This window comes from Vipera ursinii (genome assembly GCF_947247035.1).
Source record: "Vipera ursinii genome assembly, chromosome: 11".
NCBI lineage: Eukaryota > Metazoa > Chordata > Lepidosauria > Squamata > Viperidae > Vipera > Vipera ursinii.
Genome location: NC_139524.1, coordinates 19,352,903 through 19,372,701, shown reverse-complemented (window position 1 = coordinate 19,372,701; position 19,799 = coordinate 19,352,903). Strand labels below are relative to the sequence as shown.

Below are 19,799 nucleotides of genomic sequence, written 5' to 3'. Positions count from 1 at the left end.
GCTGTGGGCCATTCCTTTCTTTCATCTTCCTGATTTAGCCTGCCATAGTTGCACAGAGTCACACACCTCCCGACTTAGCAGAATTGACTTTTTCCTCTTGGTTAGACTTTCATACTCCTCCTTAACCAGACGCTTCCTGACGTTTGGACTTCTGTTTCCCCTAATGCCTTTGGGGATGTTGGAAGCGGCTGCCCAAATAATCTTGGAGAAGCATGCCATTGATCTGTCACCATGGCAATGTAGCTGCAATTGACAACTGATAATTTATTTGAAATATTAAGAACTGGCTAATGTATTAGAACCAGACAACTCTTTCCTTGTCTTCCAGAAAGGCTGAGAAATAAATGGATGGATGGAGGATGGGTGGATAGATAAAAAATACGGTAGATAGATAGATCAAAATAGATAGAGATTGATAGATCAAGATAGAAAGATCGACAGATAATTGATAATCAAGATAGATAGATCAAAATAGATAAGATACACATAGATCAAGATAGAAAGTTAGATCAAGAGATAAGATATTGATAGATCAATATAGATACATAGATACATAGATAGATATTAATACTTGTATGGAAGGATAGATAGATGGATAGTTAGAAGATAGATAGATACTGTAAGATAGATAGAGATTGATAGATCAAGATAGATAGATATAGATAGAGATTGATAGATAGATATAGTTTGATAGATCAAAAGATAGATCAAGATAGATATTGATAGATCAAGATAGATAGATAGATAGATAGATAGATAGATAGATAGATAGATAGATAGATAGATAGAGATAGATAGATAGACAGATAGATCAAGACAGATCAAGACAGATCAAGACAGATAAGAGAGATTGATAGATAAATCAAGACCGACAGACAGACAGGCCCCTTGACGGAGCTTGCGCCTCTTCAGGGCTTCGTGCTTCTTTCGAAGAGGCTCCATCCCAAGAGCCAGTCCTGCCTGGCAGAGAGAAAGTAATTCCTAATTATAGACTGGAGGGGTGTGAAAAGGCAGCGCTGCTGATCAGCCTCCTGGCATGTTTCCGAGAGGGAGCCGAGCGAGCGGGGAACTTACCTTGAGCGTCAAGGAGAAGGGAAAGGAGCCAGTGAGGGCAGACCTCCTCCAGGACAGAGCAGAAGGCCGCCACGGCCCCAGGACCTTTGCCGGTCAGCTTCTCCAGCAAGGAGGCTGCTTGCTCCTGGCAGGACACCACCTCTCGGTATTCCTCCCAGGAAAAGACCTTCTTGTAAAGCAGAGGGGACAGCACTTTCTCCACATCCAGCTCCTTCACAATCCTCTCCCGCTGGTTGCTTAGGATATTGTCGAGCCAGCGACTGCAATCCCGCCTCTCCTTCCTCGCTGGCTGTGTGGAGTTATAAAACCAAGGCCGGGCCGGCAAACCGAACATGTTTGTGCTAAAAATAAGGAGGAGAAAAAGGGAGATTCTTAGGTCTGTCTCGTCGGCTGAGCTGCCTTCAGCGATTCACAAGTCAGCAGAAGGTGAGCAGAAGCACCTGGCCGACCGTCTCCCGGCCCCGTTTACGCTCATGCAAAGGGACGACATCGGCACATGCCCTACGGCGGACCCCTAAGAGGATTACTGGCGCTCATTAACCCTCTGGAAGCGTTAATAGGCATCGCCACTGGCCTCACCGGGAGACACAAGGCAGGCACCGAGTGAGTGGCCCTTTTATGGGCGGCACTCCAGCCGAGGCACCTTTGCCTGAAACTCAGATTCCTTGCAAAGCCCAGAAGGTTACCTGAACAGGTACGGAACCGAGAGAGAAGGACGCAGCATCTGTGGACGACCCCCCATTTGCCCAGAATCCAAATTGCAGACAGCCCTCGACTTCCCAAAGTTCGTTTCGTGACCGTTCAAAGTCGCAACGGGGCTGAAAAATGTGACTTGTGGCCGTTTCTCACAGTTATGACCGCCGCAGCATCCCCGTCCGTGATCGGGTGATCAAAATTCAGACACTTGGCGACTGACTCACATTTATGTCGAGGGGTGTGTGTCACGTGATCCCCTTTTGGCGACCTTCTGACAAGCAAAGTCAGTGGGGAAGGCAGATTGGCTTAACGACCGGGTTGCTCACTTATCGGCTGCAGGGGTTCACTTAACAACCGAGGCGAGAAAGGTGATAAAACAGGGGCGAGGGGCAAAACTCACTTAACAAATGTCTCACTTAACAACATAAATTTTGGGCTCAGTTGTGGTTGTAAGCCAAGGAATAACGGTATAATTCAATTTGCAGTTCAGGACTGTTATATGGTCCTTCAGGGTTTGTTTTGTTTTGTTTATTTATTTATTTAAGGCGTTGTATTTTGCACATTTACAGCACATACACAGAAAAATGGATGGGTCTCTTGGGCTGCTGTTGGTGGCTATTTTCCTCTTCCAAAGGCAGAAATTTGGAGAGGAAACTTCACGTTTCTAACAATAAGCGCTCATCACCGTTAACATTAAGGGTGTTTTCCGCCCCAGGTGGAATTAAGGGGTGCTTGTTAAAGAAGACTTTATAAATACTGCCTACTTAAGGAATTAGGATTAAGGGGAGAGAATCGCACAATTCCTGTCAGGGGTAATTATGCACCGAGCAGACACACTTGGGAAACCTGCCCTCCAGAGGTGTCAGTCTACAAAAACAAAGGCTTTTTTTCCCTCCTCTGCGGTTGGCTTTAGTTTTTACAAAACGACATCCCCGTCCCCAGGAAGAGGGGCTATCTTTGGCCTGGGCCAGCTTCTTATTGAATAGAATAGAGGTGGAAGGGACCTTGGAGGTCTTCTAGTCCAGCCCCCTGCTCAAGCAGGAGAACCTACGCCATCTCAGACAAGGGACTGTCCACTCTCTTCTTAAAAGCCTCCAGTGATGGAGCGCCCACGATTTCTGTAGGCAAGCTGTTCCACTGGCTAATTGTCCTCACTGTCAGGAAGTTTCTCCTTGCACTAAGCTTCTGATCTTCCTCACACATAAAACACACATAAATGTACACAAACACACACACACACACACACACACACACACGTTGCAGCATCAGCATCTTTTCAAAAGCATCTCTGCATTCTCCTTTGCAAAGGCCTACCAGTTAATGCAGTGTGGGGAGGACTTCAACTCCCAGAATCCCCTAGCCCTTAGGCTAGGGAATTCTGGGAGTTGAAGTCCACCCATCTGAAAGTTGCCAAGATTGAGAAATTGAGGTAATGGATGCCGAAATGGCTCTGTCCTTTAAGTTTGGAGGGGAGGACGAGTGTGTGTGTGTGTGTGTGTGTGTGTGTGTGTGTGTCTGTGTGTGTGTGTGTCCCAAAGAGGCTTTTATTTGCCATTGTCTTTGGTGTTTTAGCTTTTTTTCAGTTTTTGTGCCATTTTGCACCCCACGAGCGTGCCTCATCCAGCAATACACTTTTTCCCCGATTTATTATTATTTTTCCTCCCTTTAATATATCCCACTTTGAAAACATGCTCGCCTTGCAGGGGTGGCGAATCCTTAATCTCAGGAGAAAAGAAACACTGAAGGGATAAAAAGAAATTCTCCCACCTAGGGAGCTTTAGAAATCTGCCACCTTGTAATTACAGTATCCTTATCCGCAGTGATTTATTAATTGTGGTTTAAGTCCTTGTATGTTGTCGCTTTGACGTCACTTTTGATTTTGTGGGGCCACCCAGACTCGGCTGCGGTTGGGTGGCATCAGGATGGGATGAGTAATAAATTTGAGGCTGTGGTCATAAACCCTTCCTCTTTCCTTGTCTGCAGCCCACACAAATCTTCTCCAGCTGAGAATGCGAAAAAAGGGACATGCTCACCACCTTCCCCGCTACTTGGAAAGGAAGAACAGAATAACAAGAGTTGGAAGGGACCTTGGAGGTCTTCTAGTCCAACCCGCTGTTCTGGCAGAAGACCCCATACCATTTCAGACAAAGGGCTGTCCAGTCTCTTCTTAAAAACCTCCAGTGTTGGAGCAGCCACAACTTCCGGTGGCAAGCAGTTCCACTGATTAATTGGTCTCAACTGTCAGGAAATGTCTCCTTAGTTCCGGGTTGCTTCTCTCCTTGATTAGTTTCCATCCGTTGCTTCTTGTCCTGCCTTCGGGTGCTTTGGAGAAGAGCTTGAGCCCCCCTCTCCTTTGGGGCAGCCCCTCAAATATTGGAACACTGCTATTACGTCACCCGTAATCCTTCTTTTCAATAAACTAGACATATCCAATTCCTGCAAGCGTTCTTCATGTTTTAGCCTCCAGTCCCCTAGGAGAAAGAGGAGAAATGGAAAGTGAAAAGATGGGGAGAGGGAGGGGGGGAGGAAGGAGAGAGAGAGAGACTGAGAGATGTGGCAGACATGGGACGGGCAGATGCCCCCGTATCCCCTCCGGGCTCCCACTCAAGAGGCCTGGTGGCCCCACTAGTGTCCACTCATGTTGAAGTGGCGGGTGCTCCATCACCGGAGGTTTTCAAGAAGAGACTGGACAGCCGTTTGTCTGAAAGGGCATGGGGTCTCCTGCCTGAGCAGGGGGTGGACTAGAAGACCTCCAGGATCCCTTCCGACTCGCTCTTTCTGTTAATTCTTCTCGGCCATTCCAGGGCTTTTCTTTCTCCTAGAACGCCCAGAACGGAGTCCCGGCACCTTTTTTGGATGGCACCTTGTAGGGTTGTATGACAGGTGTGAGTTCCAGCACCTTTTTCTCTTACAAAAAAGCACCCCTTCATTCCTTTCCTCTTGAGAGGGGGGAAACCAGAGAAATAACCTCCGCAGGGTCACCTGAGGCCCCCCAATTTCCCACAGGAACCCTACCCTGGCACGGTTTTTTCCTTCACATCTCTGGGGAGGGAGGGGGGGTCCAAAAAGTCAAGATGGCTGCCAGGGACGCCCCCCCTTCTGCCGAGGGAGGCCCAAGCAAAGGGGCGGGGCTCCGGGGACACGCCCCCCTCGTGGCCTTGGGAGGGCCCGCCGGCGTCCCGCCCACTTTTCCCGCCGAGCGACACATTGTTGCCCTGCCTGCCTTCCTTCCTTTGCCTCCCTCGCTTGCTTGCTTTCTCTCCTTCCTCCCTTCCTCCCTTATCAGCCCGGCCGGGCGCTCCTCCTTCCCCGCCGGGGCGATGGCGGCGGCGGCGGCGGCGGCGCGGCTGGCCCGGCAGGAGCGCGAGGTGCGGGGCTTGGCGGCCGAGGTGGCGCGGCTGAAGGAGGCCTCGGACCGGGCGTCTCCCGAGCGGCCGGGCCCGGAGCTGCGGGCGCTGCGGGAGGAGAACGAGAAGCTGCGCTACCGCCTCCGCCACCTCCGCCGCAGCCTCGCCGCCGAGCAGGGCCGCCAGGTGGGCGAGGCGCAGCTCCCCCCTTTCCCCGGGCTAGAGGGGGCAGAGATGGCAGGTCCCATCGTCCCCAGCCCCTCGGTGGAATGGACAATGCGTCTCCCACCGTCCCCGGCCTAGAAACGGGCAGACTGCAACTCCCGTCATCCTCAGCCCCGAAGGGAAAGGGACGAGCAGCTCGCACCATTTCCAGGCCTAGAAGTGGACTGCAGTTCCCATCATCCCCAGCCCCTTGGGAGAATGAACAACACGTCTCCCACCGTCTCCCGGCCCAGAGGGGGGCACAGACTGCACCTTCCATCATCCCCAGCCCCTCAGGGCAATGGGGACCGCAGCTGCCGTTGACCTCCTTCCCACCCTCCATTCCCACAAACTCCAAAATCCCGGCCTGTTCATTTCCTTTTGCAAAGTAATGGCCCTCTCTTTAACCAGGACCTTCTGGAGACAAAGACACAGGAGACCCCGAGCAAGCAGGAAAAGGAGCAGAAAACGGATCCCCAAACTGCAGAGGGGGGCCCAGAGGAAGTAGGTGGTCTTTTTTGAGGGGGGGGGGCTCGGATTGATGAGCTTGAAGAAGCCTCGATCTGACATTTTCCCTGCTGGAACAGGTGAAACACCTCTTGCCGGATGCTGGTTCAAAAAAAAAAAGCAGCCAATTCCCTTCTTTTAATTGGGGGAGGGGTCTTTCAATAGCCCCCTAATCTCTATGGTGGGAGCAGCCCAGCCCTCTCCAAGTTGGTGGGTGGCCCAGATTGTGCCAAGCTTCTTTGGAAGGACAAGTCCTTGGCATCATGGCACAAGTGTAACACAGGTGCTCCCTTCAGATTGTACCTGGCTGCAGGTAAACTCTGCCAGGTGCCCTTTTGCTGTTCTTGCAGGATCCAACTTTCATCCGGAGCAGACTGGAGCTCTACAAAGAGCTGAAAAAAGAGAGCGATGCGCTTTTGCACTCCAGAGCATCTGGCCAGAGCCAGGCAATCCAAATCACGCTTTCCGATGGGAAGGTGACGGGCGGACAGGCCTGGAAGACAACGCCACACCAGGTGGCTGTCGACCTCAGGTAAACTTTGACCGTGTTCGCAGACATTTCTGAGAAGGCAATCCAGGTTCCGCTTTTATAGGTAAACCAGGAGGGCTGTAATGATAAATCTCTTGAAATAAACGTGACAACTTTGGTCTTTTCTAACTGTGACTTATAACTGGCTAGTAATTTTAGGATGGTGGTGAGCAGAGCTTGACCACAAGTTAAAAAAAAGAAGGACCACAAATGAATCTTGAACACCTTAAATACCACAAATGTATAACTGAAAAGGTAATCTGGAAGCAGGGTTTCTCAGCCTTGAGCACTTGGAAGACGGGTGGACATGGTTGGCTGGGGAACTCTGGGAGTTGGTATCCACCTCTCTTCAAGTTCTCAAGGTTGAGAAACACTGCAGGGCATGGGTGTTGTTATACATCTATATTTTAATGCTTCTTGTTTTGTCCCTTTCTCTGCGACCACAGAATTAAAACATTAAAACACAGAATTAAGCTAGAGGGGACCGTTGGGTTATTTGAACTATGCAGCAGCAAAACCTTTGTCCTATATTGTCTGTCCGTAGCCAGGGAGTTGCTGACAGTGTCGTCATTGCCAGAGTGAACGGGGAATTGTGGGACCTTGACCGGCCGATGGAAGGAGATTCCACCTTGGAGCTGCTGACATTTGAGAATGAAGATGCCCAGGCGGTAAGTCGATGTTTCCCCTTTTTCCCTGCAAAGCATTTTTGAAGGCAGAAGCTCTGATGAAAGAGGACAAACCACGTTGAAAAGGCTGCTCCATCTTGGCTATGCAAAAGAGGCTAGTTTTCCCCATGGATGTAAGGAACTTCCTTATCTAGGTTAGATGCTGGTGATACAGGATTTGTGCTGATGTGTTTAATTTTAGCAGCCCAAATAACAACCGCTCAACACTGGAAAACTTTAGGTAACAACATGTGAATTAACAAGGCCTCTTCAGTTGCCCCATTAGGAAAAGAATCGCAGAGTTAAAATAATTTGACATCAGAGGCAGGAAACAGTTTATCTAATTTGGGTGGGTTTTATGGTTTACCTCAAAAGTAATAAACTACAATATGGTATATGTTAGATAAATGGTAAATTTGTATATATAGAGTACCCACCTATTTATATATATTTCGTACTTTCTATCATTTTCCTCTATGCAACTCGGATTAACGTTAAGGTTAATCCAATATTGTTAATCGTAGTTCAATAAAAACAACAGAAGCAACTAACTTCCCTGGCAGCTGGATTTATACCAACTCACCACCCCAATGTTGACTTTCATAACTGTGGGTGCAGATTCCTTTCTCTCTCTTTTTTCTAGGTTTATTGGCATTCCAGTGCCCACATTCTGGGTGAAGCCATGGAAAATTATTACGGGGGATACTTATGTTATGGACCCCCTATTGAGAATGGCTTCTATTATGACATGCACATGGAAAACAGGTATGTTCTGCCAGCTAGAATTTATATGTGGCTTTTTCATCCATGGTGGCCAAAGCGCCTTGCAATAATCAAGGATTCTTCGGTTAAATTAAAAATAAGTCCTTGTAATAGTTACAGGTAGTTCTCGATTTATGGCCATAATGGAGCCTGCCCATTCCAGTCATAAGTTGTGATGATCAGAAAGTAGGTCACCCATGTGACAGGCCCAATTTTTATGACAGGCAGTGTTTGGGAAGGGAAATGCTGCAGTTGTAAACGAAATGCATTTTTGCGTTTTTGCTGAAAACCAGAAATAAACACATGTTTTTTGAAGAAAAAAAAGTCATAATAAAGGGCAGTCTTGTGACTGCAGGATGCCGCAAAGTTTTTTTTTTTGACAATGTCTTTGTACATTAATTACCTTTGTACACATGTTGTACTTTGACAATAAAGGTTTATTTATTTTTATTTAATACCCAGGAATAATTTAAGAACTTTTTAGCAGTTAGGATGACCTCACCTGGGGGAAAGGGGTGTAGGACTCACCTGCTGTCTGTAGGTGAGCAGAGTTTCGTTCTGCCAAGGGTGCAGCAGGCACCACTGATTTAAAATTTCTCCTCCAGAGGGGTTTCCAGCACAGAGTTGCTCGCTCTGGAGAACATTTGCAAAAGCATCATCAAGGAGAAACAGCCCTTTGAAAGGCTCGAAGTCCGAAAAGAAGATTTGCTGGAAATGTTTAAAGTAAGTGCTCCATTTCTGACCTCGTGAAGTTCACAAAGGAGAGAGGACAAGGTCTGAGAAATCAGCTTCAGATTTTTCTGAGTTGTTTTGGAGCTTATAATATTGTATTATAGTGTTGTAAGCTGCCCCGAGTTAACCCTGCAATAAGATAGGCAGCCAATACATTTGATAGATAAAATAAATAAACCTCTAGTCTAGTCCCATCCTTGGCTTTTTGGGATTCAGGGATGATGTGACGAGGTTCAGCCCAGTTGAAAAACCAGGACAGACAACCCCCAAAGGCTAAGTCTCGATGTATTTATTTTGCCAATTTCTTTTATGTTTCTGCACAGTATAACAAGTTTAAATGTCGGATCCTGAATGAGAAAATTCACACACCGACCACAACTGTATACAGGTAACCAGATGGATTTGATTTTTTGTATTAATAGTCTCTCTAACTAGAGAGGGGCAGCATGTAAAATAAATGTTGGTTAGGGTTAACAAATTACAATGTTGCTGTGGAGGTTTAGAGCTGTTTCAGACAATCATGTTTATTCCTGGCTAATAACAATGTAATTTAACTGTTTCACTGATCATCTAATAGGTGTGGTCCCTTGATTGATTTATGCAAAGGTCCCCATGTGAGACACACTGGAAAAATAAAAGCCTTAAAGATAATTAAGGTAAGGGCTTTTTTTCCTTTTGTAGAAATTGAACAGTTGGGATAAAATTCCAGACCCAATTCAAAACATTGGTTTTAACCAATAGAGCAATTTTTCTCAGCCTTGGCAACTTGAAGAGATGTGGACTTCAACTCCCAGAATTCCCCAGCTGGCTTCAGGAATAATATAAATCTATAAATATAAACAGGGTATATAAAGAACGAAGAGTATTGTGTTGAGTTTTATGAAGAAACACCAGGCAGATTCTTTTGTTCCTGGGAAGGGTTCAGATGAATATTTCTTAATCTGGGCAATTTTAAAATGTGTGGACTTTAATTCAGCTGGCTGGGGGATTCTGGGACTTGAAGTCCATACATCTTAAAGCCGCTAAGTTTTTAGAAGCACTGATTCAGATGATCTGACAGCATAGGGGAGCGCTTATCAAACACTTAATTCATCACTTTCCCTCACTTTTTCGTGTGTTTTTGTTTTGTTTTGGGCCAATGTTTTGCGTTATTAGAATTCGTCGACCTATTGGGAGGGGAAGTCCAACATGGAAACCTTGCAACGGATCTACGGAATCTCTTTCCCAGAGGCCAAAATGATGAAAGAGTGGGAAAAATTCCAGGAGGAAGCCAAAAAACGGGATCACAGGAAAATCGGCAAGGTGGGCTTGGACTTTGAGGGATAAATTGAAAAGTGAAGCTTCTGATGGGGACTGAAAAACATCACAATTTATGGTGGTCTTTGAGGAATGGCCTAGAGGCCCCTGTCAGAAATCTGGGGTGTAAGTTTGAAGCCTGTGCAAGAAAATTCAGGAGGCTCTTGTGCATCCATTGTTGCATTTGAGAATTGCACAACTTTAGCCCAAGAAGGTTGACTGTGGTGCTTTCTGAGCTGGGTTGTTTGCTTGCAGGTGTTTCATGACCCAACTAGGTAACATCTTCATTTCTAGAAGGGTTTGCAAGAAATCGTCAACCCTGAGCTTTAAATATTTCTTCTCTTGGTAAGGCTGACTCTTCTTTTAACTTTGGCTGACTGTACAGGAACAAGAACTCTTCTTTTTCCATGATCTGAGCCCTGGAAGTTGTTTCTTTCTTCCCCGAGGAGCTTTTATTTACAACACCCTCGTGGAATTCATCAAAGTAAGTGCATCTATAGAGCAGCGTTTCTCGGGAACTTTTAAGACGTGTGGACTTCAGCTCTCAGAATTCCTCATAATCTTACACTACTTACAAGAAGCTCAGTGTGTCTTTCTTGGTTTTTGGAGACCAACGATGGTTATGTACAAAAATGAAGTGCGTATAAATGAGATGTACCTTTTTTCTGACGAAGTATCTCTTGGTCTGATTTGGTCCGTCTGATCAGCAAGTCTAGCACAAAACAGACGAACCTTTAAGGACCTCAGATCAAATGTGGTCAGCACGCGCGAAGGGTATATTTTGTCCATCACTTATTCACTACCTGGGATGGGATGGAGTCTGGAGTGCCAGGAGGGGGGGCTGCTTTCCAGAGGGCAAAGAGGCAACCAAGCTTGGAATATCTGGTAGGCAGGAAGAAGGCGAAGAGGGTCTCTCCCTAGCAGTTCACAGAGTGTGCCTAATAGTTCTGCAGACAGCTGCTTAAGTCTGGCAAGAGTCTGTCTGTAGGAACGATAAAGAGACTCCTCGCCGGTATCTCCGTGTGTCAAACTTGGTTCTTGGGGCCTGATACCATCTTCTCTTATACAGGAAGAGTATCAGCGGCGGAACTTCATGGAAGTCGTTTCGCCCAATATCTACAACAGTAAACTTTGGGAAACTTCTGGCCACTGGCACCATTACAGCGAAAACATGTTCTCATTTGAGGCGGAAAAAGAAGTCTTTGCCCTGAAGCCCATGAACTGTCCTGGACATTGGTGAGGGTTCCTGTCTTTCTTCTCCCCAGCAGGTTGAGGAATTTTGGGAGTTGGAAGTCCACAAGTCATAAAAGGGCCCTGAGTTAAGCCCTTGGGGGTTTCTGAACCCAAGGGGTTCCTACCACTGAGGACATGTTCAAATCCCACAGGGAAATTGAGTCACGGGATCTGCACAGCTTGAGATGAATGTTGTTTTTTGATCTAGCAAACTTCTCCCCATCTCTCCCAGCCTGATGTTTGCTCATCGTCCTCGATCTTGGAGGGAGATGCCTCTGAGACTGGCTGATTTTGGGGTGCTTCACCGTAACGAACTTTCAGGGACCCTCAGTGGTCTGACGCGGGTCCGACGCTTCCAACAAGACGATGCCCACCTCTTCTGCACAATGGAGCAGGTAGGACACCTCAGCTGGGCTTGCCGCAGTGCAGGGAAGTGAGGAAGGGAGGTTTCCTTTAGGAAAATACTAGTTCCTTTCACCTTTGAAGTTCCTCTTTAACTTTCAGATCGAGGAGGAGATGAAAGGATGCCTCCATTTCCTGCAGTCCGTGTATGCCGTCTTTGGTTTCACCTTCCAGCTACATCTTTCCACCAGACCCAGCAACTTCCTAGGGGAGAAGGAGATCTGGGATCAGGCGGAGAAGGTGATCGTGGCAGGGCGTGGAGACAGTGGCGGAGCATGGGTGGGATTTTAAACATGATTCTTCTCGTTTGCAACTTCAGCAACTTCAGAACAGCTTGGATGACTTTGGGGAACCTTGGAAACTCAATCCAGGTGATGGAGCCTTTTACGGGCCCAAGGTGAGTGAGTGAGTGGCTCCGGGTTTGAACCGAAACCTTACCCGTGAATGCAAACTCCATCCTGCGGAGGCAGTCCTCCATTTATAATTGGTACCAGAATTTCCATTGCTAAGCAATGTAGTCAGTGAATTGTGCCTAATTTTATGACCTTTTCCACTGTGGTTTTTTAAGCAGATCCAACCCCCACCCCGGTTCACAGCTTGTCTGAGGCCTGCTGGGAAGGTCACAGATTTATTTATTATATTTGTTTACTTAGAGGATTTTTTTTCCCCAGTGGCTCTGGGCAGCTTACAAAAAACGAAAACCCAATATGCAAACAGTCAAAATGACAACCATTAATCCACTCTGGGGTCTCTGGGCCCCTTGGCCAAGCCAGGTCTCGAGGGCTGTGCGAATGGCGATCGCGTGTCCCTGAGATGCAGCAACAGTCGTATATAGATGCTCGTTGCCAAGTGCCCGAATTTTGATCGCAGGGATGCTGTGACGGTTGTAACTGTGAGGAGCAGCGCGAGTCGCTTTCTTTGTAGCTTTGAATGGTGGTTAAAATGAATGGTCAGAACTGAGGGGCTGCCTGTAAATTTGTCCTTTGCAGATCGACATTACAATCAAGGACGCTATCGGCCGATACCACCAGTGTGCTACAATCCAGCTGGACTTCCAACTACCCCTCCGGTTTAATCTGACTTATGCTGGGTAAGTGTCAACAACGCAAGAACCGAATCCCTTCCTCTCCAGGGAAGAGCTGAGGAATCGGAGGAGCTCTGGATGGGTTTGCAATTCCAGAAAGAGACCAAAAGAAGGCTAAAACAGGAACCAACGGAGCAAAGGTGACGGAGCAAAGGAGGCAGCAACGAGGCGAGGTGGAATTAAACCAGTTCGGATACAGAGTCCCTTGATCTGCACTTACTCAGGTGGTTCCTGACTATCCTTCAATCCAACTGTGTTGCTACAAGGATTAGAGAACCTTGATATCTGATGTTTGAGCATCCCGGGTGCTCTCTGAGCTCGGTTCTTTTCTTGCAGGCCCAAAGGTGTTTTTTCACGAGGCAACTGGACACTCTTGTTTTTTCTTGGAAGATGTTTCGCTTCTCATCCAAGAAGCCTCTTCAATTCTGAAGGGAAACCAAGAAAGTCCAGTTGCCTCTTGAAAAAACACCTTTGGGACAACCTTGACCTGGATGACTGAGAATCTGCGTAGACGTTTTCTTGCAGACATTTCATTACCCAACGATGTGACGTCATCAGCGCCAGCTGAAAAACTGGAGGAAGGAACTTTGCGTTGGGCAAAGGAGGAGGAGGGAGACGAGCAGTAGAAACTTCAGTCCTTAGATAGACATTCGATGACAACTTCCTTGAAAGCTCCCTAAGTGGCAGGGAATGGCCGGAACCTCAGCCTTATTGGGCTGTGTTGCGTGACAGATCGAACCCAAATGAAAAGGGCAGCAAGAACGAAGTTGAAATGCGCTCATTTGTTTCGCTTTTCAGAAAAGACGGCAATGACAGGACGAGGCCCGTGATCATCCACCGAGCAATTCTGGGCTCAGTGGAACGGATGATGGCTATCCTGGCAGAAAACTACAGTGGAAAATGGTGGGCAGCTGATCTTGGGTGGAGAAAAGGCTTCTTGTAGGTTGTCACAGCGATGTTTAAAAACGGTTAACCTCGGCCCTTCCTTTTCTCGTCCAGGCCTTTTTGGCTGTCCCCTCGGCAAGTCATGGTGGTTCCCGTTGGCCCTACCTGCGAAGAATACGCCCGCCAGGTAAGAGCGGAGATGTCCATAGAAAGGAAGAGCAGGGAAGAGGAACTTGTGGGTTTCCAGTTGGCCACAAGTGAAAAAAAAAGCCACATCTTGATGCTTCGAAATGTAGTTGTGGACATTTCAATTGTGGGTACTGCAGCACTGGAGGTTTTTAAGAAGAGACTGAGCAACCTTTTGTGTGAAATAGTATAGGGTTTCCTACCTGAGCAGGGGGTTGGACTAGATGACCTCCAAGGCCCTTTCCAACTCCGTTGTCCTGTTAAGATGCCCGAGTTGCTTTCTTAATCTCTATTTGACACACTTTGTTCTGCAAAGCGGTTGAGCTAAAAATAACAGTATTTCTTCATGTTTAGGTCTGCAATGCAGCTTCTGAAGTTGGACTTATGGCTGATGTCGATTTGGATCAGAGCTCCACATTGAATAAGAAAATAAGAAATGCACAGCTGGCTCAGTATAATTTCATTTTTGGTATCTATGCTATCCGCTTTTAACTTTAACCCGGCTCTCCCTTTGTTCAAGTGCGAATGCTCCTTCAGCCTTGGGCCACCTCCTGTGTCTGCTGGTCGGGAGGGGTAGAACTCTTGGCTCATTTGAGGGCCAAGAATAACCTTATACAATCACCTGCCTCCAGAAGCTGTGAATGCTCCAACACTAGAAGTTTTTAAGAAGAGACTGGACAACCATTTGTCTGAAATGGTATAGATTTTCCTGCCTGAGCAGGGGGTTGGACTAGAAGATCTCCAGGGTCCCTTCCAACTCTATTATTGTTGTTGTTGTTATTGGATTAGGAAGAGTTATGAGAATAAATCTTATCCCCACTATGTAAGAGCCTCGTCAAATTAGACAAAGAAATGCCATTAATATTTCTTGCAACCACTTATGCCGTAACTTAAGTGATGCCGTTCGTGACCAAACTGGATCACAAATCCGGGTCGTACCTTTCTTGAAGTCTGTAATTTTGGTCACTAAGTGACCAGTCTTAAGTCAAGGTCTATGTGTAAATGAGAACTCTAGATTTGTAGGACTTAAAAGTTCCTTAAAGGACAATTCTTTGAAATAACTCTGACGGTGTTGTCTTTGAAATGCTACTCAGTGATACCCGGGTTTCTTAAAATAGCCCTCCCTAAAAATTAACCATCCTGGGAGGCATCGTCACACTAACCTTGTTTCCTTGCAGTGGTCGGGGAGAAGGAGAGAGCAGGCAGCGCCGTGAACGTGCGAACCCGGGACAACAAGATTCACGGAGAAGTTTTGCTTTCTTCTGCCCTTGAGAAGCTAAAGAGGTTGAAAACTTCCCGTACTTTACACGCAGAAGAAGAATTCTAGTCGTCACCATCAAAGAACGAAGAAAAGTGGCCATGTCCTGATTGTGGTTTACTTGGAGCTACGTTTCATTCAGTTGATTGAGCCTTATACTTTCTGGAAACCCAGAAAGGTGGAATTGTAGCCCTGGATGATTTGCCCTTGTCTGGCCTTGCAACATTTCTAGTCACCGAAAGATGGTGGGTGGCAGTTTTCTTGAAACACAGTGCAAAGTTGAAACCACTTTTAGATTCTTTTGGCTGTTTGCATGCATGTTTTTTTTAAAGGAAAACAGAGTTCCAAAGAAAATGGCTTGAGCCTCATATAGCAGGGATCTCCAAACTTGTTTAAGACTTGTGGACTTCAATGCCCAGCATGGCTGGCTGGGGAGTTCTGGGAGTTGAAGTCCACAAACTGGCCAAATTTGGGGACCCCTGTCATATAGCAGAAGAGTTTCCCTATGCTATGGATATTTATTTATAAGTGTAGTTGCTGCTATTGATTAGTGGGGGAGCAGAGTACCCTCCCTTCCCATGAACAGAAGTATTTAAGACACTGAGCTGCCTTTTTTTATAGGCAACTTTGAAAATGTTAGTTTATCTCATGATATAGGATAAGCAGATATACGGTAATAAGGTCACAGAAAGGCAGGCAAGAGTGGTTCAGCAGGAGACCATGAGTTCTAGTCCTGCCTTAGGCATGGAGCCAAGTGGGTGACTTAGGGCTGGTCACTTTCAGCCCTAGGAAGGAAGGAAAGGCAAACCCCTCACATCTTCCTGCATTGGTTATGTCACTGGAGAGTATCTAAGAAAGCTGCAGAAAACTCTCCAAAGCTGGAGCTTTTAAATTGAGGGAGGGCATAAGGAGTGTGCTTTGCTTCTTGGGCTGAATAAAACGAGAACATTCATCTTGGGACCGTCTCAATCTGCTTCTTTCTTTCTGAAGTTACAATTTATCGTACTGCACATTCACATCACTTTTTGATAAAAAAAAACGCCAAGAGATAAAAATATACATTTCTAGGTTACACACACACACACACACCATGGAAATCAGCAAAGCCTCCATTATAGGCTCTGCTTTGACACTCTTGTCACTATATGCTGGATGGTTTGTAATAATTTCAAATAGCCAGCTCCATCCTTAACACTTGTAGGGAGGATTATGAAATAACACCAATGCTTTGTGCTAACATAAATTTGTTTGATGTAGCAAGGAAATAGCACTGTAAGCTTTTTTTTCATAAAAAATAAAGGATCTCCAAAACAGAAAGAAATCTACAACCAGCCAAGCATCCACAACTCATTTATTTTACCTTAAAAATAAAGGCAGGCCAAGTACAGATACTGTACATTAAACAGACATGCAAGCGATTCCAGATAGATCATTCAAGTCTGATCTGTGAATTTCTCCGGGTGATCCACTGGATTGTGTCGATGGTTAGATGTAGAGCGAACCGTCTGTGGGACCCACGTACCCAACTCCAATCAGGAGCACGTCTATCAGCGTCCAGATCCCCAGACCGCCAAAACTGAAGAGTTTGCCCAGCCCCTCCCGCCACTGTCCCAGGTAGAAGCGGTCTGCACCAAAACCACCAAGCGTGATGCTGAAAGACGACACAAGAATGGGTTAGAAACTAGCCAGGCTTATTGAGCTTTACAACAAAGAGAATAAATGTATTGCAAAAAAAGGGCTGCAAACACCGATTGTATTGCTCTGTAACACAATGCAATGCAATGAAAGGAGTAATCCTGCCAGTTTGGCGAGTTAAAAATTGTGAGACATTTTGCTTATTCAACATGTAGATTACTGTTTCTTTCCAGCAGCCTAAATTTTAAAGATTTTTGTTTTAAAGCACTATCCAAATACTATCCCCAGAGGTTGGAGCTGCTTTTCCTACCTTAAGGCCAAGGCTGTTGACCATTTGTAGCCTCCAGTCCAGTTGCAATAGAGCATCTTGGGAAAAGTACGGTTTCCTTTAAAAAGACAGATGTTCAAATCTTTTAAGGTGCAACTGCAAAGATTTGTGCAGACAGTGTAAAAACAAAAAACCAGGTGCAGCCTGATCATTATTATCACATGCAAATTTGTCACTGCAACAAGAGTGATACCCTATGCCCAGTATTTGGGGCACAGAGGAAAGAAAACATCAGTTGCAGCTTTTCAAAACGTAAGTTCATTATTTCTTTCAGAATACGAAGCTTAAGATGTACAAGGCAGCTTCCAGGTCCTGCAGGAAAAGAGGGCAGGTTAGCCAAGCTTGTGAGTTGTCCAGCTTACCTAGACAATGAATGTGGTCTTTCACAGTGCAATTGGCCGTGTAGCGTTCTCGTGGGCACGAGACTGTCTTGCAGTTGGTCGGATTGGAACAAAGGTAGCTTGAGGGGGGCAGCTGCCAGCAAAATTGGCAAGTCATGTTAATCAAGAAAGTCTTCTGAGGATTGTTATTTTGATCCTGTAAAGGAAGCAATGAGGGTCACCCTCAATCTCCAACTCCCAGAATTAACCAGCCAGCATGGCTGGCTAGGGAATTCTGGACACTGAAGTCCACATTTCTTTAAAGTTTCCACAGTTGAAAAATTTAGATTAAAAGTAATCATATGTTTTTGCTCAGTCGGTGTTTCATCTCTGTAGCTGATCAACCACACAGTTCAGTCCTAACAGAGGACTGAAGGCTATTTAAAAAATCATTTAAATCATTGTGATGTTTTTGCTAGTTGAGAGTTCTGTAATGGTATCGACTAATTATGTATTCCGATTTGAAGTAAACACCATCTTCATGTCATGTCTGTTTATTTATAAAGAAAGGTTGTTGTTTTTTACTTACAACACAATGGACCTGGGGTTTGACTTCACATTCAAACGCAACTGGCTTGCCATAGATACAAGAGTAGTTTGTTCTACAGATCACACATTCCGGAGGTAGTCGGCTACAAATCCCATTACTGGGACATTGGGTCACATAAGTTGGAACTGAGGTGCCCTCTGGAGAAATAAAATCCAGTTGTTAAAAAAAGGCTTCAGTGTCTTCCATAAAACATGTATGAAACTTTTTTTAGAGTACTTGGAACTCCATTACCATTCCCTAATGAATATGTATTTATTGCTCTTATTTTAGCAAAATACCTCTCAATTCTACAAGTAGCCACTCATAGGACTACACCCTCCAAGGGAAACGGGTGGTTAAGAAATATGAAATATAAATAGTTAACTGAGATAGCGCGGCCCTGAATGAGTTTTCCTTAGAGGACAATAACTCGCCTAGGAAAAAGAACCCAGACAAGTTCTGCTTCCCTGCAATTAAACTTAACCGAATTTTAGACATTTGTACAATGCTGTTTACAATCCCCCCCCAGGAAATGATAGGTGCCTTTCATCTGGACAACACAAGTGACCGAGAAAAGCTGACTATGACTTTCAAAATTAAAAGCAGCAGATTGGATTAAGCTGAGCCTCGTGAACTGTGTAGCACCCATGGAGGTTAAAAAAATGTTGCTGGAATGTTTCAGAAAGCAGAACTAATTCGAAAACGAAGCGACGGGATTTTAAACATGGCGTACCTGGCACTTTGGATGCTGGGATGTGGGTGCTGGAAGGGACCCCGGCAATCTTTGAGAGCGAAGCCTGTGGGTGAGAATGCTCCAAGCTCAGCGACCCTGGAAAGGCAGAGAGAAGAAATGAGACACCTGGACGCTAAGCACGCTTCGGGGTGCAGGACTGTCCTTCACCTTTGAATGGGAGATACAGGCTGGAATCCCTGAGAGAAGGTAGTCTTTGGCTGAGGAGTGCCATTGAGCCTGAAGTTTCTGTCGTTAAGTGGGAGAGTTGTTAAGTGAGCTTTGGCCCATTTTGCGATCTTTCTTGCCACAGTTGTTAAGCGAATCACTGCAGCTGTCAGGTTAGTCACATGGTTGTTAAGTGAATCTGGCTTCCCCATGGACTTTGCTTGCCAGAAGGTCCCAAAAGGGGATCCCGTCACCCCCGGGGACACTGCGACCGTCATAAACACGAGTCAGCTGCCAAGCGTCCGAGTTTTGATCACGTGACCACAGGGAAGCTGCAAAGGTCGTTAAGTGTGAAAAACAGCCACAAGTCATTTTTTTTCAATGCTGCTGTAGCTTCGAACTGTTGTAAGGCGAGGACTGCCTGCCCAGGTTGACAACTTTACGACTTCTCTGCTGCTCCTAAACACCAGCACTGGCGCGCTGCTGGCCTTGGTCCTGCATTTGTATTCACGGTTCTTTTCCGCCACGCTCGCAACCCATTCTGCCCCTCCTTCGCTGGTCTCCTCCAACCCGGAGCCCTTTCCCAAAACCGAGGCCCCCGCAGGCTGGGGAGGAAGCCCGCCCCTCCCTCCGGAGAAGACCCCCGTGGGGGTGGGGGCTCCAACAGCTCCCCCAGGGCTGAAGCCCACTTACTCAACTGAAGGCCGGGGAGGGGCAAGGCTTCCCTGAGCATGTGCAGAGTGCACCTCCACCCTTGCACACTCGTGCTGGGAGCCCCTCCCCCATTAGCGGCTCATTCGCCCACCCCACCCCCCCAGGCTGCACAGATTAGCCCAATTAATTAACGGGCCTTTTCATTAAGGCGGGGGAAAGTTCTCCCCCTCCCCGTCCCTCACCCAGGCCGGAGAGGACGTAGAGCTGCGAGAGGAAAACGGCCACGCAGCAGAGCCGCTTCAGCGCCCGCAGCGCAGCCGACCCCGCCGCCGCCATCTTGCCCTCATCCGGGGACTGCGGCCGGCTCCGCCCCTCCTCCTCCTCCTCCTCCTCTCCCCCGGAAACGGGCCAGAAGGAGGCGGAGCAGCAGCGAGCCGCGGCTCTGCGCCTGCGCGGGAAAGAAAGCGTTCGGGTTGTTGGGAGTTCTTTTCTGGTCCTGGACGGTCGCTCTGTCG

General features: G+C 46.8%; 2 protein-coding genes across 2 annotated transcripts; one reads left to right on the top strand and one right to left on the bottom strand.

The window, feature by feature from the left end:
• The first annotated feature begins 5,062 nt into the window (after positions 1 to 5,062).
• Positions 5,063 to 15,817, top strand: TARS3 (threonyl-tRNA synthetase 3). Its single transcript, XM_083371173.1, has 19 exons — positions 5,063 to 5,303; positions 5,733 to 5,825; positions 6,179 to 6,360; positions 6,902 to 7,025; positions 7,666 to 7,787; positions 8,390 to 8,507; positions 8,840 to 8,904; positions 9,094 to 9,172; positions 9,672 to 9,818; positions 10,198 to 10,296; positions 10,882 to 11,048; positions 11,278 to 11,440; positions 11,550 to 11,687; positions 11,767 to 11,844; positions 12,437 to 12,537; positions 13,330 to 13,434; positions 13,531 to 13,603; positions 13,957 to 14,071; positions 14,781 to 15,817. Exons 1-19 carry the CDS (start codon positions 5,091 to 5,093, stop codon positions 14,927 to 14,929), a joined length of 2,331 nt encoding a protein of 776 aa, XP_083227299.1. The 5' UTR covers positions 5,063 to 5,090; the 3' UTR covers positions 14,930 to 15,817.
• A 377-nt stretch (positions 15,818 to 16,194) lies between these two features.
• On the bottom strand, positions 16,195 to 19,673 carry TM2D3 (TM2 domain containing 3). The gene is made up of 6 exons (XM_083371207.1): positions 19,527 to 19,673; positions 18,466 to 18,561; positions 17,733 to 17,890; positions 17,186 to 17,360; positions 16,806 to 16,881; positions 16,195 to 16,511 (listed from the first exon to the last, which is right to left on the bottom strand). The coding sequence occupies exons 1-6, from the start codon at positions 19,618 to 19,620 to the stop codon at positions 16,346 to 16,348; spliced, it is 765 nt and encodes a 254-aa protein (XP_083227333.1). The 5' UTR covers positions 19,621 to 19,673; the 3' UTR covers positions 16,195 to 16,345.
• Positions 19,674 to 19,799: the final 126 nt, after the last annotated feature.